The sequence below is a fragment of the Euprymna scolopes genome, chromosome 17 (assembly GCF_053919585.1).
Source record: "Euprymna scolopes isolate OS-2025 chromosome 17, ASM5391958v1, whole genome shotgun sequence".
NCBI classification, from domain to species: domain Eukaryota; kingdom Metazoa; phylum Mollusca; class Cephalopoda; order Sepiida; family Sepiolidae; genus Euprymna; species Euprymna scolopes.
Genome location: NC_136498.1, coordinates 88339231 through 88364534, shown reverse-complemented (window position 1 = coordinate 88364534; position 25304 = coordinate 88339231). Strand labels below are relative to the sequence as shown.

The 25304-nt window shown below is 36.0% G+C and overlaps 1 protein-coding gene across 2 annotated transcripts in view; it reads right to left on the bottom strand.

Moving 5' to 3' along the window:
* LOC145296841 (receptor-type tyrosine-protein phosphatase alpha-like) overlaps window positions 1-25304 on the bottom strand; it is a 978869-nt gene that overhangs the window by 579635 nt on the left and 373930 nt on the right. For both annotated transcript variants that reach the window (XM_080142961.1, XM_080142962.1), the window contains exon 4: window positions 7619-7759. In XM_080142961.1, coding sequence (XP_079999087.1) covers window positions 7619-7759 — 141 coding nt within the window. The remainder of the gene's footprint in view (window positions 1-7618; window positions 7760-25304) is intronic.

Sequence of the window (25304 nt, the reverse complement as noted above, 5' to 3'; positions counted from 1 at the left end):
TGACCTTTCTTCAACTAGGACTGTGGCCTCGGGAAAGCCCATCGGGGATGAGTGCAGGGTCCCTTTCCATGCGTGACATGGCACTACAAACATCCCGATACTATACAACTGTTGATGGAGCAGCCGCTCTAAGCGCTACCAAAGAGTTAGGGCCCCTGTACTACCAGTCGGAAACAGCAGCCAGGAACTGTCAATCCGTTACCATCAGAAGAAGATCACCCTAATCTAATTGCACAGGCATGCGTGGTACTCAAGCACTCCCAAGTGCCCAGTTATGAGGGGTGGGATGTGTCGGGAGTGAGGGAACGGCATTCAATGCCCTAGACAAGAAACAAGATCTACCACTAAGTGTTTTGTCAATTCACTTGTGATAGTGCCCCTGCGCCTGACTAATAGGCAAAGAAGGAGTATGGAAGCCGGCGATAGACAGAACCTTATCTGACCACCTCTACAATATATGTGATTCTACCTTTTTAGGCAATTACAGGTGAACACCCTGAAAAACTTTAATGAAAGATAAACAAAACTTGTTTTAGAATTTAATATAAAATGATTCCCCATTTTGGGCCATTCTAGGGCAGATAACAATTTTTTCTTATGGGAGATAAATCCTGTACATTTTTTTAAAGACGATCATATATGGTTTTAAAAGGGTCTTTGTGCAATTATGGGAAGATAGTTAGGCTTGCCACTCTGTTAATAATAAGGCTAAGAGAATTTTTTTTCCTCAGTCTGGAAGTATTTTTCCTTCAGTGGGACTGAGTATTGGAAGGTTATTTTTGTTATGCACTCATTTTAACGTTGAAAAGTGATTTCATTTTTCTTTAGATGGCCTTTTCACTGTGAGTAGATAACTGTGTGTGGTGTTTGCACTTGGAGTCATTAATCAAGTAACAGAATTTCCTTAAAGTATCAGTGCTTGCGAGGCATATTAAATTACGTGTTTTAATACTTGACTTTTAATTGAAAGGAGTTCTGGAAGACTGAAGCGTTTATCAAGTCAAAGAAATTGGGGAAAAGTGAGTCAATCAAGTAACAGAATTTCCTTGGAGTATCAGTGCTTGCGAGGCATATTAAATTACGCATTTTTTAATACTCGACTTTTAATCGAAAGGAATTCTAGAGGACTTAAGCGTTAATTAAGCCAGAGAAATTGGGGAAAAGTGAGTCATTAATCGTGTTAAGTGCTATAGCAAGGCAGTGGATTAAGAAATAAATGAATAATACGTGCGAGGTAACTTTAATGATGAACTAGGAGGCTAATAACCAAAATCATTTTTTTTTTCTGTTTTTTCCTACAGGCTGAACTTCAGGGTGGACGTTGGGGAGAGGGGGTGCTGTAAAGTACGTTCGATGGTTTTTGGCTATGGGTCCAGCCAGAAAGCATCTAATAGCAGGAACAGCCCTGTTGTCACTCGTGGATGTGGCTATACTTAAGATTGGGGAGGGGGCAGTTATACCTGGGAGTGCAGATGATATGGTGTGGCAACAGTGGCATGGTATGTAAGAGGACTAATGAGGCTGAAAGATAATGAGAAGCACCTCGAGGCTGTTTACGCTGATGACAAGGGTAACTCCGGTCCAAACCCACCTGCAGCCCAAATGACCCCACCTGAAGAAAACCCAGTTCCTGATGCCCAACCAAGGGAAGCACACGCGTGTCGAGAACCCTCCAGAAGGCGAGATGCGAATGCATTAAGAACGACTTTGAATGTTCTTTTCTCTTTTTTATTCTTTTCCGTTTTATTGGAATTCTTGCAGGGCGCTGACTCATGAACTGCCCAGGAGGATCCTGATCGTGACTGTCAGAGGGTGAGAGGAGGTAGACTAATCAGGTAGAAAGAGGGTACTGATTGCCCAGTAGAGGCTCAGTAGTCTACAAATTCATGTAACTTTTCCAAATTTTTTAAATAACTTTCATGAATTTTTAATTGAAAAAAAGAATTGAATAACTTTTGCAAATTTTTGATTAAAAAAAAAAATCAAGTAACTTTTGTGAATTTTTAATTGAAGAAAATTTGAGTAACTTTTATGAACTTGGACTGAAAAAAAAACTGAGTGACATTTTTTGCTTGAGTTGAATATTTTCATTGTAACTTGTTAAAGGAAAAAGAGACCTTTCATAATGCATGAAAAAAAAACTGACTTTAATAATGACTGTGAAAAATTTTTAGTGAGTGACTTTTCTCATTTCATTGAAAAAAAAAAAAAAAAAAAAATGTATGAAAAAATAAATATGGTGGATGTTTGGAAAAACCCTGGTGACTTAATTTGTGGAAAAATTTTCTAAATAACTATTACAGGGTGACCAAAAAAACAGGCCCCAACTCTAATTAGGCCCCGTTTCTTAGTGTTTTGTCTGAATGAAATGAAACTTTGATCATAACTAGTTCATTATATTCAAAACATCATATCAAAACAACTTTTTTTCTCCGTTCTACAGCATATGTTCTAGACGACCTCCATTTAGCTTTTGTTTTTTGGGGGTCACCCTGTATAATTGTGTATCTTTTTTTATTGTTGGGGGGGGGAATGAACAACTTGCATGATTCTTTAAAAAAAAAAAAAAAAAAAGAAAAAAAAAAGAGAACTGTTATAATTAGGTTAAAAAAAAAAGGAAGCACTATATATCTATTATAATCTTGGTGAAAACAAAGGTAATGAGACTTTGTGAACTTCTTTTGATTTTAAAAATTTGACTTTATTGAATTGACTTTTTGAACTTTTGGAACCCAAAAGGGGAATAGTTCGCATGACAAGCTGGTGTGGAGAACCCTCATCTGTGGGGTGGTTGTGAACTCGAGTTCGGACTATGTATATGCTTCTCTTTTCTAACAGGTGATACAACAATGGAAAGGAGAAACAGTAGATGAAATCCAGCTGGTATTGATGGCTATGGAAAGGCAACGGAGTGAAGCTGATGTAGGCAGATGACTTAGACTCATTCATTTGCATAGAAACCAATGGGTCTGGGGGGGATGTTACGTGACTGCCTCTGGGAGCGGTAGAGCTCTCCATTGGGGGGAGATTAAGACTCCCAAAACACTGAGTAAGGCCGGGCAACTATGCTGGTATTAACTGTTAAGCATTATTGAGTGCCCGGGCAGCAGCAGGTAACCTGGCTGAAAGGAGGAGTTAAGCTATGAATTTATTATGTTTTGTAAAACAGACATATACTTTTTATTGCTTGGGAAAAATGACAAATGATGTCATTTTGAAAGCTAGAATGAAATATAATTTCGTTCTTGGCCTGGCGAAACCCAACTCAAGGACATCTGGTTTCTGAGTAAGGCCAGACTGGGGTCACGGTGTTAAACTCTCTAATCATGTGAATGGAGTTGAGCTGTGATCACAGATTCTTGGGCCGTGTAAGGAATCGGGATACCTCCGGAAATTATATACCTGCCGGTGATTGGCCCAGTGGCTTACCCCGATCCAACCCTTCCCTCGAAATATAAGTGAATGCTCGCACCAAAAATCTCAGAGTAGAGTCGGAGCCATGTTTGAGCAAGTCGAAATCAGACCGAGGGATCGTCGCCACACCTCTATCTCTCTGCCATCCGTCACTACTGAGAGACTAAAACTTATTGGGACTTAAGTGCTTTATATGAAATCGAACTGCACAATTGTATATATATGAACACACTTAGTAAATTTCGCTTGAATTAATTGAGTAGAATAGAGATATCTGAGTTTGTCTTCTTTTGCCTGCATGAGAAGCTAATTATTTTCAGCGAAAACCGGCACATCAACCCGATAAACGAGGCCTGTGACGCGGAAGAATCCTGTAGAGAACTCGTGGAGAAAAGACAATCGCAACCATTGTGACTTGGACGGGATCAGAGGTCACAGGATGCTGTATCAGAGGTAAATAAAATTCCATTTTCTTCAATCTTCTTTCATTCACCAAGCTGGTGTCATGTTGAATCACACATTGACTCCGTTGTCAACCTCTCTGGTTTTTGACACACTTTACGTAAGTGTCCAGTAATTCTGCAATCATGGCACCTGAGTTCCCTTGCCGGACAGTTCTTTCGTTCTTTTAGCTCATTGGGGTGTGATGTCCTCCCACACCCTTCACACAGTTTATTTCAAGGATTCTGGATTCTCCCTCTCCCGAGATGGTTCCGTCTCAGACCTCATTGAGCCAAATGGCGAACGCTCATTTCGGCTGCTTTTCAAATAAGGAGTCAACGTATCCATTTTTTCTAGACTAACCAATCTGTGGAATTTCTATTCCACTGTTGTCAACATATTGGCTTCAGTCAATGACTTGCATTGGTATTCTGTATTTGCAAGTCCAGCTATGAGTTGACCAGCCACCATGTCCTCTGAATAGTTTATAGTTAATCCGCAGCTCTTGTTAGGATACTGGACAGTAAAATTGCAAAACCTCACTTGGGACTGAAGCTTTGTTAAAAACTGTGCGGGACCCTCCTCTTCTTGCAGTCTCGTATTATGCAATCTATGTCTATGCACCTTTCACCGCAATGAGTTGTATATTCCGTAGGAGCTGTTCTTCTGTGGCTATATTGAGAGTTTCGGGCCCTACTAGTTCAAACAAAAGTCTTTACCTTATCCAAGCAAGCCGTTCTGAATTCATTGTGTATTTCCACAGGGTCGGTTAAATGATTAAGAAACGCCAAGATTAAATTTCCAATTGGGTTTTTGATAAGAATAAGTGTAATCTATTCAAATATGTACAATTTTTATTTTCATTTCATGTATAACAATTATGTACAATGCCTTGAACATGAGTATTTTTATTGCATTTTATATTTTAATGCTGTTTTTTGCATAAGACAACTAAATTATTGCATAGAGGTTCCATGAGCCAGTGGAATGTTTCCAGTAAAAAGGTTGTAAAGCACTGGTATATAGAGTCAGTTCCAAAAATGACTGAAACAGTTCACAATCTAAAAATCACTTTTTTATATATATATATATTTTTAGGGGTGGGGGATATATGGAGTCAGTTTTCAATCTGAAAATCACTTTATTTCATAGGTATTTTTAGAAGAGGGTGGGTCTTTAAGGAGTTAATCTAGGAAATATCTGAAACAATTTATTATCTAAAAATTACTTTATTTCATATATATTTTTAGAAGAGTATACGGAGTCAGACATTGCTTGTTGTAAAATACTCATTTTTATTAATATTACTGAATGATATTTGTCAAGTGAGTATGAGATAAAGAAGTTCAACTGGCTGATGTGCACTATCAATAAATGTGAATTACAATATAATAGTTTATCCCTTTGGACTATTTTCATCATTAGCATAATTTCTGTTCATATTATTGTGAAAGTGCGTAGTGGGAATAGAATTACCTATATTAAAAAATATCATTGTTTTGTTCTATTGGCCAGAAACAATAAATATGAGAATACAGTATTACATTAAAAAAATGTAGATCCAGTATATGTTTCAGCACAGTAAAACAAATGAGAGGGACGAGTTAGGCAAAAGATCCAGAGAGGGTTACAGAGAAAGACAGTAAAACAGAAAGAGAAAAAGATAGAGATGGCTGCAGAAAAGAAGAGATAGAAGTTTTAATATAAAGATGTTACACAGAATTTCATCCTATTTAATTTTATATGACCCCAAGCAAATAAAAACAAAACAAAAGTAAATAAAAACAAAACAAAAAATCAGATTCAAATCATATACAAAGACAGATAACAGGGCAAATAAAAAAATAGTAAAAAGTAGGTTAATAAAATTGTTTTTAGCTTGAAATTTTACTAATTTATTAATTTTTAACCCAGGAATTTAAAAGCATTGTTTGTCCTCTCTGTAATATCCAAACTTCTGTCACATAGATATATTTTAACTTGTAAAAAATTTATTCAGATTCAACAAAATTCAGAAATTTGTTTACAAAAGGAATCAGGAAGTAATTATTTTTTTTCAAACAAATACTTATTGTTAAAGCTTTAAACTTCAAAATTTTGAAACGAGTGAAAACTATTTCTATATCAATTTACGGGGAAATATGTTCTAAGCAGATTTAATTGTACTCCTGCAGTTCCCCTCTTTAGTAATTTTTTGTGGGGAATTCTGACATCTATTATATATATAAATCCGTAATCCTGTTTGTTTGTTTGTTCACAATTTGATTAATATATACAAAAGTTTCCTTACTTTACTCTTTCATTTATTTCTATATATAGCTTCATTCTTGGAAACTAGATACAATAAAAAGATTATGTCATTTGCATATGACATTAAGAAAAATCGATTTTATTAAATAGCGGTATCTTAATTAATGTTTCTAGCGAGAGAATTGTTTTCAGTGTTTTATTTAAAATTGTTTTTAATACATTTTAAACAATAATTATATTGATAACATTTATTTTTTGGGGAATTATTATTTCAACATCGAATTTTTAAAAAACTTTTAGAGTTATTTGCCCCTTAGAATCTTCCGATCATTTCATTTGTTTGTTGTTATTATTCTTTAAACAGCTATACAGAAATCGCAAATTTTACGATGTGACCCATCGTTGTTTAATACCTAAAAAAAAATAGGATCTACTGCCCCCCTCTGAATTCCACAAATTTACACTTTTCTTTCTTTTTTTTTTCACGTTAATCTCATCGATTACAAACTTTAATTTCTAATTAAAAAAAAAAGGTAAATTTTTACGACGAGACTCAGCGTCTTTTAACCTCTAAAAAAATTAGGACCTACTTTTTTTGGGCCCTAATACGTTTAAACAATCTTTATAAATAATATGAAAGAATAATTTCGAAAAAAAGAAAATTAACATTTTAAAGTGGGGGATCACTTTTCTATATAAATTTAACGTAAAAATGAACACCCATTTTGGCCACAAAGCATTCAACGAGATATATCATCTCTAGCATTTTTTTTTTTTTCAAATTTAGCGATGGAGATGGATGGGGCAAAACATGAAAAATACAGTTTTTTTGTTTGGTGGGCGTGGGAATTACATTTGAAACATAAAATAATTATAAATTTAATTAATTTTTATGACACCATTCTGTACTTTCACCTTACACTTTTATAAACAAAATGAAGCCCAACATATGACAAATTCATTTTTGTTATTTTGGAGGGAGATTACATTAGAAGCATAAAATGATGAAAAATTTAATTTAATTGTTTTGAATTAAATGTTGATAGATCTTCATTTTTTTTAGGAGTTCTATCTACTTGGTTATTTTTATTTATTTATTTATTTTTGCGATCACACGGGCATTCGCTGTTATCTTTAGTGAAACAAAAGTTCTAATGATTTATTTTTAATTATTTATTTTTAGGGTGGGTATTTATAGTACTCAATATCTGGGAAATAGTTTCTTCTATCTGTATCCATTCTGCCGAAATATCTGGTGTAGAGGGAATCAGGTACTTCTTCTTTTAAGGAACGATTAAATTTACATGTTTTTATCCGTTCTTTTATTTATGGAATTGTTGTGAGGGTATCCATGTTACCCATGATGAAAATGATTAGTGTAGCAGGTGTGTTCCAAACGGAACTGTATGTAAACCCAGGCAACGCTGGGTACTCATGCTAGTTAGTTTATAAAATAAAAAGAAATTCCCTTACTTTCAAACTATTAACAAGAAATAAGTGAAGCTAAACTTACGGAGTTTGCAATTGATACCATAAAATCCTTCTTTGCATCCTGTAGGACACTCTCCTGTCAGGCTGTCACATTGTTCATCATTTTTACAATTACATTTGTGCATACATTTCCAACCAAATGATTTATTCTTGCAATGTTGAGCTGAAAAACAAGAATTTCCAATGAAGGTAAAGTTTGAAAATAGAATTAAAGTAAAAAAAGAAAAAGAAAATTTAATATAAGTAAATTTATAGAAAACATATTAAGACTGAATTTTAAAATTTTATATCCATCCTTTCAGTAGAAGTAGAGATTTCATCAAATTCAGCATCTGTTAAACATCACATGTTGAATAGGGATGTAATGTCATGGCGATGGACAGGGATTGAACCTATTAGATTGGAGACTCTTCCTTTAACCCTGTCCAAGAGGGCAAGACTAGTGGTAGATGCACCAACCCAAATATGACAACAATACTCCATGCATGGGTGAATTGTGGCTTTGTAGAGGTACAGGATATTCTCAGGTGTGAGTAATCTTCTAGCATGATAGAGGGAACTTACCTTTCTCGCAGCAGCCTTCACAATGTCCACATGTTGCCTGTGAATATTAAGCTGAAGAGTTTGAAGGAAGGACTTTCAGGTAGGTTGTTATTAATCATGGCTATCAGTGGTTGAGAAAGCGTCTCATAATTGTTAAAGGAATCTTAGTCTTAGTAACTTTAAATGTTACCATTCCACTACAGACTAGAGATCATTTTTTAAGGATTCTGCCATTGCCTTGTAAAGTACTGGGGCTAGCTCAGCTGAGCAATTCTTGGCTAGTATAGCAACGATGAGATCAGGTCTACATGCATTGAAAGTATCTAAGTTTTTTTTATGATATCATGGACTTGCAAGGGGGTGATTTTCAGATATTCAAGTGTGGTATCAGTCCACATTAGGAAATTTGGGAAGGGGCTGTTTGTTAGGTTTAAGATGGAGACAAAGTAGGTTGGGTCTAAGATGGAGTTGGAGGCAAGTAGTTCAGCCTTCTCAGTTGCCATGCAAGCAATCTTCTGGTTGTTGGATAGTAGAAGAATTACTGATTGTCTTTTATTCACTACATTATTATGTTTTCAAAACATCAAGAGTTCTGCAACTATGCATTGTATGATTATTTAAGCATGCCTACTTTTGGCTGTGGCATTCTTACAATGATTTTTAGAATCTATATATTTTTGCCAATAAGTACTTAATTTATGATATATGAATCAGTAGAATGCATGCTGACATTGTGCAATGGCAGCTGCACAATTTGAAGTAAAACATTGGGGAGAATGAAGCTCTATGTGGGAATGTGCTTCAATGCCTGTTTTGCACAATTCAGTTGTCTCATTGCCACACTGTTCATCAGGAAGAGAGAATGTGTTCTCTGATGGCTTCTCAGTCAGCCCTTTTGTAGTATCTTGTTATTTTGAGCAATGGCTCCTCACTTTGGAGTTGGAATTTAAGTGTGATGTCTACTGAAACCACTAGGTGATCAATTTTTATGGTAGACATTAAAGTCACCGAACATATGTACTTGGGCATTAGTATCTAAGTAGAGTGCAGTATATATACTGTCAGATATATAGTTGATTATAGTACAGTCCTGATTCGAGGGAGAATGGTAAAGAAAATATAAGTAGCTAACGCATGAAGGCCTGATTATCTGATGAAAGATTTTTCCCTCTAGTCAAGGGAAGGGTGCTGCAAATATAGACTGTGCATATATCTGTCAGAGTTCTTATGGAAGAGAGGGAAGTATCTTGTCATATTAAAGCAGTTAGAGGGGATTTCACTTAATGTTAAGTTATCTGCGAGTTTACTAGAAGAAAAGACTCTACATCGTTTAGGTTACCCACGAATACTTGTGAATGGAAGCCTCAGGGGAGGAGGAGAATTAGCTTTGTTTCAGTGGTCATCTAGTTTGATAGTGATTTTTATTTGGGATGTCATTTCATTTGGGGGGGGGGTGCTATTTATTCCATATAATTTCAGGTCGGGGGTAGACTGTTGAGCAAAGAGGGTGAATTGTAATACAAAATATGCATACACAAGTAGACTATTAGCCGAATATTGTCTAGAAAGTTGTGGCCTTAGGAAAGTTCACCAGAGATAACTGCAGATTTTCTTTCCCATACACGACATGGTACTACAATTTATCTCAATATTATACCACTGATGATGGAGCAGCTGTCTTTAAATTATTTTAAATTAAATATTTGTAGGAGGTGCTCAGTTTCTAGTTAAGTTTCTATTTACTTGCCTCCCCAACAGTTAGACACAAGGTCAGTTTTTAATTTGAGGAAAATTCAGCTTCCCAAAAATGGTCAATCTGGATAGAAACAAACATAAAAATTGTCTTAGTCATTAAGGATTTCTCCTTCCCTAACAGAGGACAGAAAAGGCGAAGTGTAGCATCAGAATACTACACTGTGCTCTTGGCCTGAAGTCCAGGTAAAGAAATTTAAAAAAAAAACGTCTTAAACTGGAAAGTTTAACGAAATAATGTGCCGCTCGGACAAGAAATGTAATTGAAAATAAAAACCAAATTTATCCAACATTTGTGAACGATTTGTTAGCTTTTGCAAAAAGTGTTTTTTTTTTCATATTTAAATAAGTAGGCAAAAAATACTTAAGCTTTCCAAACATCACGTTTTCTGTTAATGACGTCATTTGTTTTAAATGAAATTTATTTTTGTCTGTTTGTTGTAATACTTGTTAACTTTCCTACCCCTTATTTACGTAAGTTTACATATTTAAAAGTAATTTGATGTCCAAAATCTATGGCATAACATTTTTAAAAGCCAATAATTATGACCCACTAACTGTAAATATGGGTGTAAAATGCCCTCTTAAAAAAAAAACTCTCTTAGTCCTACCTCTAACCCTAGGTTAGAGTCACAAGCCTCCTCCTCCAAACCTTCTTTAGCCCTAACAATGACGCTAAGTCCAAGTGGCAAGCTCCTCACCACACAAAGTTCCTTTCTAGTAAGCTACATATAAATATCTAAAAAAAAAAACAAATAAACAAAAAAAAAAAAAACAACAAAAAAAAAAAACAGATCCTTCCTTAAAGAAAAGTGCACCATTTATCACTCATAAAAAAATAAATTGGTCAACTAAAATGCTAGCATGGTCTTGAAATAGTGAATTATTTTACACTAAATTTATGTAAAATTAACCCCCACTCTAAATTCTAAAATTGTTTTTGTTTTGTTTCTATCAAGTAGCATTACAAGTTGATTTTTTTCTTTTTAGATAATTGTTATTTTATCAACTTGCATGAAAAGAGCTATGTAAAAGATACTTAAAACCGTTTGAATTATACAAATACTACCAGTAGTTCAAAAGTTATGAGAATTTTAAGTGCCAAAATTTAGGCTTTTCTGTGGACATTTTTCATTAGAAAAAGTTGGTTAAATTATGGACATTTCAAGAAATTCATTAATTTCGCCACCATTTATTTATTTTTTAAGCTATTTTCATAAAACTTGGCACTCTTATGTAAAATTGTGTGTTCTTTTTGATTATGCAGTCAAATCTGATGTATCTCTTTACCATAAGCCATAAATTATGAATTAAGATGTACAAATTTCAATATTTTTTTTTAAACTGGCACATGGTATCATACAGTGGGTGTTTATTTATGAACAAAACTAAGTATTATAGTGGTGTTTAAATATAGCTTTATTGAGAATAGGTATTTATATGCCTCTCACTAAACAAGAGCTAAATCTGGGATGTAGCAATAAACAAGCATTTATGGCCGGTATTTACCATGGTTGCGGTGTCAGAGTTGGAGGTTTTAGCTGGAGTCGGAGTCGAATTTCTAAGAGTACTAGGAGTCGAAGTTGGAATTTTTTTATCCGACTCAGGCTCCTTGAGTCCAATAAATTTAGTTTTTTAAATGGTTTTACTGTTTGGTTTTATCAGTTTTTTTTTTTACAATTATATTTTCACACCAAACAAGGCACATTGCCACTTTGATGTAAGGGGCTACTATCAGGGACCTAAGTTGCAGGTGTACTACGTAGGGAGTTTAGCAGCAAGATGTCTGTTCACATTACACTGGAACTTCTGCATGTTAGTACAGTTGGGGAAGCAGGAACCCGGAAGAGAATTCCAAAGTATAGCAGTTCTAGAGAAAAAGCTATTAGAGTAGAAGGCTTTCTTACATTTAGGGATCTCTACTGTGTAGGGGTGGTACTTCACTAACTGTCAGGTTTGTTGGGGGTATTTTCATCGAGGGGGTATAACAGCTTGTAGTTCATCAGAGCATCCATCATTGAAATACTTGTAAAACAAGCAGAGGGATGCAGCATTTCATCGATGGGACAGGGGCTGAAGCTTAGATGATGGTTCAGGACCTATTAGGTTGGCGACTCTCTTTTGAACTCTGTCCAGGAGCGAGAGACTAGTAGCAGATGCACCAGCCCAAATGTGACAGTAATACTCCATACATGGGCAAATAGTGGCTTTGTAGAGGTACAGGATTCTTTCAGGCATAAGTAACTTTCTAGCACGGTAGAGAGAGCCCACCTTCTTCGCAGCAGCCTTGGCAATAATATTGATGTATCTATTCCAACTTATGTTTCCTGTGAATGTTAAGCCAAGAAGTTTAAAGGAAGTACTTTCAGGTAATGTATCTTTAGCCATAGCTATTAGTGGTTGGTAAGGTTTCATGTAATTATTAAAGGAAACAAGTTTTGTCTTGGCAGCTTTGAACGTTACCATCCATTTTTGACCCCATTCCGCTACAGACTGAAAGTCTTCCTCTAGGGTTTCCACCATTGCCTTAGATATGTGCTCATTAGGTTTCCCCACGTGCCTGCTATAGAGCATGAGGTCATCGGCAAATATACCCATGTCAGAGACAATTTTATCAGCTAAGTCATTTATGAATATCAGAAATAATAAATACCAAGGATCAGTTGTTGAGGTACACCCGGATTTATATCATATTGTTTGGACATATGCCCATCGAGGACAACCTGGATTCTTCTCTCATTTAAGAAGGATTTAATCGTGTTAAGCATTCGTCCAGTAATACCATAGGATTTTATTTTCATGAGAAGACCATCGTGCCATACCCTGTCAAAAGCCTTAGATATATCTAGGGCTACTACCCTCCCCTCCTCTGCCTTATCTAGTGCTTGGTATATATGTTCAGAAATTACAGTTAGAATATCTGCAGTAAAATGGGCTTGCTTAAATCCATATTGATAGTCAAACAGAAGTTTAGCAGCTGTAAGGTGGTGGACTAAAGCTTGATTAATTAAAGACTCAAATATTTTGGCAAAAAGCTAATTGGGCAATAATTCAATGGGTCAGTTCTTTGAACAGAGATTTTGTAAACTGGTACCACGGAAACAGTTTTTCAGCTGTCAGGAAAGCAAGACTTGCTAAGACATTTGTTAAGGAGTTTAAAGAGAACTGGAGCAACCTCAGCGGAGCATTTTTTTAATAGCACAGCTGGAATGAGATCAGGTCCACATGCTTTTGAGGTGTCTAGGTTTTTTTATGATATCATGTACTTGAGAAGGGATGATTTTCAGATCATCTAGTGTGGTTTCTGTCCGCAAAGGAAAATCAGGGAGGGAATGGTTTGATAGGTCCAAGGTAAGGTTTGAGGCAAAATGTCAGGCAAGCATGTTAGCTTTCTCAGTTACTGTAGTCTTTTTTGTGCACGATTCTGCAGGAAGAGAAAAGATATCTCCTCAGGCGGCGTCTCTGATGTAATCTCTAATGGCATCCCAGTCAGCCTTATTGTAGTACCTTGTCGTTTTGAGCAATGGCTCTTCAACTTGGGGTCGAAAGTTTAGATCATTATCATTATAACAGCATGATCAGCATTCCCAAGTGGGCAATGAGTATTTGTTGCACAATCCTCAGGAACTGTTATCAGAAATAGATCCAGAAGTGAGGCTTGCTGGTCCTCACGATCTGGGAGACAGGTCGGGAATGTTACTGTCTGTGTTAAGGAATGCGATATAAAAAAGTTATGGATGACGCTACCAGCTGTGTCAGTGTAGTTAGAAAAGCCAACTCAATTTCTGTGGTGGGTGTTAATGTCACTAAATAAATGTATTTGGGCACTAGTGTCAAGGGAGAGTGCTACATCTATGCTGTCAGAGACATGATTGATTATAGTACAGTCCTGGGTTGATGAAGAGCGATAAAGAAAATACAGGTAGCTAACACTAAGTTGTAAGTTAATTTAAAGCATATGAAGGCTTGGTCACCTGATTTTAGTGTAGATTCCTTAGATATGGGGAGGGTGTTACGAATATAGACTCCAAGTCCGTGCCTGTCAGAGTCATTACGACAAAGTGGAAGATAACCAGACATGTTAAACATGTTAGATAGGATGGAGGAGTACAAGTTAGTTTCACTTTGTGCCAAGATAGTTTGCTAGGAGAAATGATTCTACATCATCTAAGTTAGTTCTAAGACCTCGGATATTTGTAAATGCAAGCCTCAAGGGAGGGGGGTATTATTTGAGTGTGTCTCTGGTTGGAATGTTTTTTTGGATTGAGCTGTCATTTCACTTTATTTCATAGTTTCAAATCTAGGGTGAAATGCTAGACAAAACGGATGTGCATAGCCACCATCATGCAGCACGAGTGAACCATCAACCAGCTTTTCATCCACAGGAATGTGGACTCGAGAATGCCCACTAGAGATGCGTGCTGGATCTCTTTCCATGACCGACATGGCACTACAAATATCCTGATATTATACAACTGATGATAGAACAGCCGCTCTAAGTGCTACCAAAGAGTTAGGGCTCCTGTACTTAGCATTACAAGTGTATGCTGTATTTTCGTGGACATTAGCAATCTTACATACCTAATGTGCTTCAACAAGTCATATCTTTTTTATTTGTTGGTCAATTTTTAAAAGAATTACATTGATGGAAAGAGAATAAAATAAGCAATCCAATAATGTTAATTTATTTTTCTTTTATGCGTTCAATGTTTTTATGCTTCAAGTTAAAAATGAAAAAAGGTAAAATATAACAACAAAAAGGGAAACTGTTTTTTCAATGCTTACATTCTATACATTACGTTTGGATACACATGCACATGGTTAAATTTGATTGGATATGGCTGAAATTGTACATATAAATAAGTGACTTCTATATTAATTCTACTTTTTATCTTTAGATTCAAATATTAATAACTATATTTTATTTCAGTATTTAATTCATATATTAATTTTCTGATTGTTTTATTTAATGCTAGCTTTTTTCTTCTTCATAAATGTTTATCTATCTACTAACTTGATCTTAAAGATAGCATAGACTCAACCATTATATTTTTCTTCAAGTCCCCATCCCTCAATCCTGCTTTAATTTTATCCCGCAATTACTTATAACGTCACCAGCTAAAGTCCAGAATATGATCACGCTTTTTTTTTTAACGGTTAATTAAAAAAAAAGAAAAAAAAAAGAAAGTCTTTTGAACGCTGATGTTATTAAAGCTAAAATTCTCTTCTATAGTTTGCATTTTGGAGTTGAAATTGTTTTTCGAGATAAGTGACTTCTATATTAATCATACATTTTATCTTTTAGATTCAAATATTAATAACTACATTTTATTTCAGTATTTAATTTATATATTTATTTTCTTATTGTTTTATTTAATGCTAGCGCTTTTCTCGTCCATAAATGTTTATTTATCTACCAAGTTGATTGCAAAAATAGATTAAGTAATTGTATTCATTTTTAGTTCGTGAGAGTGGAATCTATCACCATACTTTCCGTTAAACATGCCAGTTGGACTTTTATTAAGTACAATACTTAATAATTTTTTTTTTTTTTTTTTTTTTAATTGGAGAGTAGAGTTATCGGCAGCTCCCGTTACTCTTGCTTCTCTTTATTTGTCCCTCAGTCCTCATTTTTTAATGAGTGATTTTTCTAACAAAGGGAGAAGAAAAAGCTGTATTCTAGCTTGGCAGTATTTTGCGTGAACAGTTGGCAGAGATGGCGGAAATTTTCTGTTTCTATGTCTATCTTTGTAGCCATGTCACTAGTAAGGGTGCTGGAGGTAAACATTTTATCTGGGCTGATGTTATCTGCCTGATAGTCAGGGACCCGAACCTTAGATTAACCACTAGGGAGGCTGTCCTATCAGCAGGTGCAAAGTACTGGGGCTGCTGTTGCCATTTGGTGAATGGGTTCTGGACCATGCAGTAGCTTCTGGTGGCGCCTCTCGATGCCATATTAGTGGGTAATTGTTACGGTTTTACCATATCATGTCCTACAAAAAAAAAAAAAATTTCTTTGTTTCTTTTTCTCTCTTAGTTTCCCCTCTCTCTCCTGCTCTAAGCAAATCTGACGACCTAGTCCACAAATTCCAAAATTCCATCATGACAAGTTTCAAGAAAAAATACATGATTAAACCCGGATCTCCAACTTCCAACGTAGACCCCCCCCCACTACTACTATGTCTCCTTCTCCAACATCGTTCTAACCTTCCAGAGGTTGAAACCCAATTACAGGAGACTAAACCAGACCTTTTATTTTTAAGCGAAACTGACATTAGACAGACTATTTCCCTAAATGAGTTCGTAATTAAAGGATACTCTAACTTAACTTCTAAATCTGACCCCCAAGATTGCCAAGATTATTAAAGATAGCTTTCCATGTGGTAGGGGCATCTCCAGAAAAGATCCTAATTTACCCTATAAGTGCTTCCGTGTTGCACTTGCTCACACTACTGCATTTATATTTACTCTCTATCGCCCCCACAACAGCGGAGTTACTATCTTTAAAAGCATATCTGAGAAAATTGACCACGTCAAATCTGCTTATCCTTTAGCTAACATTAACGTTTGTGGAGACTTAAATGTTCACAATGTGGAATGGTTAACCCACTCAAACAAAACCGATGATGAGGGGAGGTTCTGTCATGATTTCTCCATTGCTTATGACCTCACTCAGATTGTTCATGAACCGACCCATTTGCCCAACAATGACGGCCAGTGTGCGAGTCTACTAGACCTTTTTCTCACAACTTGCCTTGAACTATGTTCAGTTTCTGTTCCATCTCCTCTTGGATCTTTCGACCACTCTGTTGTATCAATTAAGATAAAAATGAAATGTAATAAGTCCCCAGACGTACCTCTCCATTGTACAGTATATCGATACACTAAGGCTGACTGGGATAGCTTCCGTACATTTATATCGGATCTCTGTGTTCCATGTTTAAAAAGGATGTGTCCTCTATAGTATCAGACCTGACGGAATGGTTAATTGTAGGTACAGACCGTTTCATACCCTTGAAAAAGTTCCAGCAAAAACAGTCAGCCATGGTTCTCTCCAGAATATTCTGCTGCCATTGACCATAGAAATCACTTTTTCCACTGCTTCTAACGTAATAGATGTATGGAAACTAAAGCCGCTTTCAGGACTGCCAGCAACCATTGTAAGAAAGTAATAAAGAACGCAAGAGAGTTGTATGCTCAGTCCGTCAAGTCCAAAGTAGCTGAGCAGCGGCTTGGTTCCCACCAGTTTTGGCAAATAGCAAACAGAATCCTGAACAGAAGCGTGTACTCTATCCCAACTATCTTCAATGGACCTAAGGTAATCTCATCAGCATCAGACAAAGCCAAACTCTTTGCCAAGAACTTTGCAGCTTATTCTACCCTTTGCGACCAAGGCCACCAACCCCCAATATTTCCTCCTGTATCAGAAAACACGCTATGTGATATACATATACCTGTACGTGATGTTACCAAGATAATCAAAAACCTTGATTCCAGTAAAACAACTGGCCCTGATGGTATTCCAATTATAGTACTCAAAAAACTTCAACCAGAACTAGCGCCCATACTTACAAAACTGTTTAAACGTTGTCTTAAGGAGAATTGCTTCCCATCACCCTAGAAAATCTCATCAGTATGCCCTGTATTTAAGAATTCAGGTGATCGCTCATTCCCCTCTCAGTACAGGCCAATAAGTCTCCTGTGTGTCATGAGTAAGTTGCTGGAATCTGTGTTAAATACAGAAGTAATCAACCATGTCAGCAAAAATCTTCTTAGTGACACACAATATGGTTTCCGTTCTGCTACAGCAGATGTGCTTACAGTTATATCTCATAGGATTAGCGAATCTCTCGATGGAGGCAACCTTTCTAGGGCAATTGCTTTTGACATATCTAAGGCCTTTGATAGAGTATGGCATAAAGGTTTACTTCACAAGATCTCGAACTATGGTATAGCTGGAAATATCTTCTCAATTATTAAATCATTTCTTTCTGATAGGTTCATAAGAGTAGTAGTTGATAGGCAAAAATCAGAAGCTCACAGTATTAATGCTGGAGTCCCTCAGGGGTCCATCCTGGGCCCAACTCTTTTCCTGATCTACATTAATGATCTTCCAAATCACATTCTTACATCATTTGTAGGCATTTATGCTGATGACACTACCATTTATGGTAGCACATCTAAGACAGTAAACGACCAAGTTCTCTCTCCTCTGATTTTGAACGCGTGGTACAATGGGGAAAGGAGTGGCTGGTTACTCTTAATAAACCAAGCTTCACTCTACATCATCAACGTTCTGATCCACATCTGGCATCAATTGAAATGAATGGCTCTCGTCTTCAGGAAGCCTCAAGTTTTGACAAGCTTCTGGGCTTGACCTTTACTCCTGATCTTAAATGGAACACGTACATCAAATCAGCTGCCAAGGCCGCTGGAAAAATGGTGGGATCTTTCTATTGATCCATTAGATATCTCAATGCTGATGCAATTCTCTATCTATATAAGAGCCAGGTACATCCAAGGATAGAGTACTGTTGCCACATCTGGGCAGGAGCTGCTAGAAAGGACTTGTCCTGCCTTGATAGAGTTCAAAATAGACTTTGTAGCCTCATAGGAGATGTCCTTTTCTCTTCGCTGCAACCTCTATCTCACAGAAGAGATGTTGCGAGTTTGTCTCTGCTGTACGTTATTTTCATGGAAGTGTTCGACTGAGCTTCAATCTATGGTCCCCCTCACCAAACTTTCACAAGAAACACTCTCTAGCTGAAAACACTATCAATAAATCCCCCCATTCTTTATCTTTGCCTAAACCTAAACGTAGATTCCATGAACAAAGCTTCTTTCTTAGAACTGCACACCTGTGGAATTGTCTTCCGTTTTCCTGCTTTCCAGCTGACTACAATATGGTTGTCTTCAAGTCTAACGTAAACAAGTTCTTGATGAGCCATTCCACTTAACAAATTTACCGAATTTCCATTACTAACGATTACTATATTGTCCAATTTGTACTTGTACCTTCTTTTACCCTTATCCTCGAGTGGCCTCTTGGCCTTGATAAGTGGTGATGCCTACGTAAAAAGAAAAAAAAACCCAACAACAACAACAAAAAAAACAAGTCCATCTCTACTGGTCTTTGATTTATATTTTTATGACCACAGGAAGCAAATTTACAACCAAACAAAGTTGACGAAGAATATTTCAAAATTGATAGATAAATCGGTATATATCATCCATTTTCATATAGATAATAGTTTCAGAATTATTTTCATGTATAATATGTAAATATTTGATAATTATTGTGCGGAAATTTCTTTAAAATGTTATCCTTGATAGAAATTCAAATCTGCTTACAGAAAAACAGCTCACTAAGCGCTAATGTGCAGAGCTGACTAAAGTATTCCCTTAAAAATAGAAAACTGTCTTTCTGCTTTCATCTTACTAGACTATTCATCTTTTATTCTGAGTTCGTCAATTTTAAAAAAATTACTTTCAAATTTGATTTCCAAACAATACTAACACATGTACTAAAAGCGTTAAAAACCAACAAAATGTACTAAGTATATGCGTTTTAGTGCCCCCCCAATAAAATAACGAAAGGTACTTGTGCACTTATGCTACCATGCTGAAATAGTAACATTATTATTTAGAAACCCATTGTTAACATGAGGAAGGAAGGGTGTTTTTTGTTAACTATCCTGTATTTTCCCCTAATAATTAAATAAAAAAGATATCCTGAAACTTGAATTTACTTTTAACTCATTGTCAAGACCATTTTTTCGAATCTGTAAAACAAACCTGTTTTTTTTTTTAAACTGAGGGTATCTAAATAATAATAATAATTAGGTGGTTTGATAAAGAATTTCATTGTGATGCATTTTGTAAACTTTTACCTTGTTTCCACTATAACATTTTTCTTTAAAATGACTACCTTTAAAGGTTTTCGGGTATGCTGAAAACGAATATCGCATTTAAATTTTCTGCAAATTTCTTACGTTATTGTTGGTGGCTATCTTGGTATGCACTTTGTGTATAGTTTCTTGGGGTTGAGTTTGTGCGCTTGCACATACCAAGATTGTCACCAGCGATAACGTAAGAAATGGCATTGCTTAATATCCTGAAACTACTTATTTGCAAAAAATTTAAATGTGATATTTGTTTTCAGCATACCTTAAAACCTACAGAAGTAATCATTTTAAATGTTAAGGTGGAAACAAGGTAAAAAATTACAGCTTTATTTCTTTGTTTACATAATTGAATTTTCAGTAAAACAACAATAGAAATGATAAAAATGACCAACTGGTGAATATATAGTTGTTGCTTATCAGGATTCCTGGTATCCTGATACTGTAAAAGTTACATTGAGGATCCATGTAGAGTACGATTTATGGTTGCATCTCAGAAAATAAGGGTATATTTTGGGCCAGATAGAGAGGATTTACAAAATTGAAAATTGGACTGGTCCCAAAATGCATAAGTTCTGGTTGACTGTGAGAATTTCCATATTTTACAGAAATCTAAAATCTATATGAAAAATTTTCTTCAATTTATTTCTGAGATTAATTCATATCTAATCAATTTTTTTTTCTTTGAGGGGAGTAGTAAATACCGGCCATGAATGCGCTTTAGGTATTCAATGGTTACACTGGATTAAGCTCTGCTTTGGTGAGGAGGCAGGAAAATGGCTGCTCTCAATACAGCTATATTTAAATACCACTATAATAATTAATTTTGTTCATGAATAGACACCCACTGTATGATACCATGCGCCAGTTTAAAAAAAAAATTGAAAATTGTACATCTTAATTTATAATTCATGGCTTATGGTAAAGAGGTACATCAGATTTTACTGCATAATCAGAAGGAGCACACAATTTTACATAAGAGTGCATGGGAAAGCCTAAATTTTGGCACTTAAAATTCTCATAACTTTTGAACTACTGATGGTAGTTACATAATTCAAACGGTTTTAAGCATCTTTTACATAGATCTTTTTATGCAAGTTGATAAATAACAATTATCTAAAAAGAAAAAATCAACTTGTAATGCTACTGTACTGTCAGTTAGAAACCAGCAACTGTCAACCCGGTACCCTCAAACCTGTCCGACAGGAGTGGCTTAATCCAATTATGTTAGCATATATGGTAAACCAGCACTTCCAAGATGCCCAGGTATAGGGGAAGGGAATAAGGCAAATGTGGGGAATGGCATTGCCCTAGTCAGGAAACAATGCTAAGCACTGGGCGTTTCTAATGAGTCCTTGCGGCTGCACCTCTGCTCCTGACTAGGCAAAGAAGGAGTATGGCAGCCGGGCGATAGGTAGAGCCTATCAACTCCTGAAGCAGTTAAGGTTTGCAAACCGGTGATTTGATCAAGTCACCAGCTCTAGGGAGGTTGTCGTCAAAGACTGAGGAGGTCTCCCTCCCCTGTTTGGTGCCAAGATATATGAGGTCAGTGACACAGGTTTACAAATCGGAGTTTTCTTTCTCCTAGATGGATGAGCTGACCAGATGCATTGGTCCATCAGCACCAAGAGGGGTTTCCCTGTACCTGGTTTCAAAGCCAGGTATTTCTATGCTCCTGCATGGATTGTCAGGATTAATAGTATCTGCTTTGAAGTTACACTCCTTGGAATAGGATTCAGATTGGAAGATGTGGTTACGTTTTTAAAGGAGGTATGTATGAGTATGGGGTTAAAGGTTAATATCTACTAGGGTTAAGAAAAGATCAAATATGGTTTGTGGATTAGTGACAAATTGGAAAATTATAGTATAAGGGTTAGGGTGCATTTTGAAACGTGCTTTAGGTGTTAGTTTTCATGTAAAGATAATCACCAGTACTTTATCCCATCTAAGTGAAAGAAAGATATAGTTGCTAGTTAATATAGATCACTTATAATCTGGGCACAAATAGTGGCTAATAGGTATCTGTTTTATAGATATTCTATAGAGTATAAATATAGGTTTAGCTAATGCATACCTTAGCAATAGAAATCTATAGATGTTTAATATTTATCGATTTTCAAAAGGTCAGCCTACTAAAGTTTAGGACAGGAAGCTAAACCCTCCTCCCACAGTATGTGATTTTATATCAGCTTGGGGAGAAGAGCAATTGGTTTTTTGTCCAGTTGAAACAGGAGAGACGATATAACTTACAAGAATACAGCAGTAATATACAATATAGATATACAGGGATTTGCGGAGGATTTAGGAGTATAGGGATTTTTAATGTTTATCATGCAAAACAGACAGGAGGCAAAGTATTATCCCTTTAAAGCAGACATTTAGAAATAACATTTGTTCCAGTTGTTTTAGTAACCTACATCAGTAACAATATACATGTGGCCAGTATAGGTCTTATATTTAAACATTACACTTAGTCAAGGGAAGCAGTTATACTGCTTCCCTTGACTAAGTGTAAATATGAGCAGGAAAACAGGTTTGGTGAATAAGCAATAACAATTGCTTCCTAAGCAGTGATTTGCACAATTTAGCAGTTTTTGTATGGTTTTGCTTTTATTTTTGAAGATATATCATATTTTGTACTGTACTGCAATGCATCTACTACTTGAAAATATTTCGGTCCATCGGATCACTGCAAATCCTGTCTGGACAGCTGTTTTCGTTTTGGTTTGACGTCACAAAGTTGTGTATACATTGGATAATAATCGGATATTAATCTGAAAGTTATCCAGTTCCTGAATCAAATGGAATTTGGCAATTGGATTAGTCCAAGACCCCCCCCCCCCAAAAAAAAAAAATAACTGGCATAAATTAATAAGAAGCAACTCCTGGCACTATAGCTCTTTATAGCCTTTTCCTTTTTTTTTTTTTTTACATAGGAGTCACCATTTATCAAGGCCCAAAAGTCACTCGAAGATAAGGCTTAATGAGTGTACAGAAGTCAATGGAACAATATCGTAGTAATCATTAGTAGTGGAAATTTGGTAAATTTGTTAACTTGTGGAACGGGTCATCAGGAATTTGTTTATGTTGAACTTGTATATGACCAAATTGTAGTCAGCTGGAAAGTAGGTAAGTGGAAGAGAGTTCCACAGGCATGCAGTTCTAAGAAAGAAGCTTTGTTTGTGGAATCTACGTTTAGGTTTAGGCACAGATAAAGAGTGGGGGAATTATTGCTAATGTTTTCAGCTAGACAAGTGTTTTTTATGAAAGTTTGGTTGGGGGGGGGACCATATATTGGAGCTCAGACGAGCATCTGCCATGAAAATAGTGATAAAGCAGAGACAGGCTTGTAACGTCTCTTCTGAATCTGCTTCCCTAATAGCTAGAGAAGATGGCCCCTGTGATACCAGTGTACAGGAATTCTAGTGAAAGAACAGACACTCTCAATTATTGCCCCATTAATCTCTTCCCCCTCTTCACTAAAATCTTTGACGCCTTATTTAATCAAGCACTAGTTCACCACCTCGCAAAAGCAACTCTTCCCTCTGACAAACAGTATGGATTCAGGCAATGTCGTTCTACTGCATATATTTTAACATTTATCTGTGAACGCATTTACCATGTACTGGATAAAGTGGGCGAAGCCACAGCTGTAGCCCTTGATACATCCAAGGTCTTTGACAAAGTCTGGCACAAAAGGCTGCTAATGAAAATTAAACCGTATATTATAACTGGGCGTATACTAAATATAATTAGAGCCATCATAGACAATAGAAGCATATAGGTTGTCATTGACGGACATACATCCACACAGTATAACATTAATGCAGAAGTACCTCAGGGGTCAATCATTGGACCATTATTATTCCTGATATTCAAAAACGACCTCCCTGATGATATTGTGTCTGAGATGGGTATATTTGCTGATGATACAACGCTCTATAATATGCAGGAGGGAAGAACGGTTGTACATAAATCTAAGACAATGGCAGAATCGTTAGAAAATGACCTTCATACCGTTATGGAATAGGGACACAAATGGATGGTAACATTTAATGCTAGTAGAACTAAGCTGCTCTCCTTTAACAATTACAAGACACCTCTTGAACTGCCTATATCGATGAAAAATAACAACCTCCCTGAGAATTCTACCGTCAAACTCCTTGGGCTAACATTTGGGGGCAATATACATATATACAAAGAGGACATTGCAAAGACTGCTACAATTATGGGTGGTTCCCTCTATCAAGCTAGAAGACTACTCATACCTGAGAGTATTCTGTACCTCTACAAGGCCATCATTCACCCATGCATGGAGTATTATCACATCTGGGCTGGTGCATCTACCACTAGCCTCTCCCTCTTGGATAGGATCCCAAAAATGTTGTCAATCTAATCAGTCCTACTTTATCAACTAAGCTCCAGCCCCTGTCTCATCACCACAATGTTGCATCTCTGTGTCTGTTTTACAAACATTTTAATGGAATGTGTTCTGATGAACTCGTTGCACTTGTACCCCTCACCGTACATATCCCCAACAAACCTGCTTAGCAATAAGATCTTACCCTTCACTGTTGAGGTCCCTAGATACCAGAAAGCTTTCTATTCTAATAGTATCTTCCCTCAAACATCTAGACTTTGGAATTCCTGGTTGTACTGATATACAGAAATTTAAATGTAACATAAACCGACATCTTGTTAATCTTTCCTAGACATGGTCCCAAATAGTAGGCTTTACGTCCAAGTGGTGATATACCTTGTTAGGGGTTAACGTGAGTAAAATAAATAAATAAAACTGGTTGAACGTATATATGATCATATTTATCATAAAAGTGAATGTTAAACGTAAGAAATAATATACATGAAAAGTAATTATAAAATGCTGAATAAGTGTGGGAGGCTGATATATTGATCTGCAGAATAGATTTCCAAATAGGGGTCAAGGAGTCGGAGTCGGAATTCTAGGAGTCGGATTTTTACCATCCAACTCCACAACCCTGGTTAGTAATAATCCTATTTTCTATGGATTTGTGAATGTAATTAATGATGTGTTTAGGGTGGTTGGATAAGTGATGCATATATAATGGGTTGGAACTGTTTTCAGTGTACGGTTCAAATGTATTTTTTTTTTTAGTGTACGGTTCAATTGTATTTTTTTAGTGTACGGTTCAATCGTATTTTTTTAGTGTACGGTTAAAATGCATTTTTTTTTTCAGTGTACGGTTCAAATGTATTTTTTTCAGTGTACGGTGCAAATGTATTTTTTTTAGTGTACGGTTCAAATGCATTTTTTTAAGTGTACGGTTCAAATGCATTTTTTATTAGTGTATGGTTCAAATGTATTTTTTTTATTAGTGTACGGTTCAAATGTATTTTTTTTTATTAGTGTACGGTTCAAATGTATTTTTTTAAATTAGTGTACGGTTCAAATGTATTTTTTTTTGTAGTGTGCGGCTCAAATGTATTTTTTTAGTGTACGGTCCAAATGTATTTTTTTTAAGTGTACGGTTC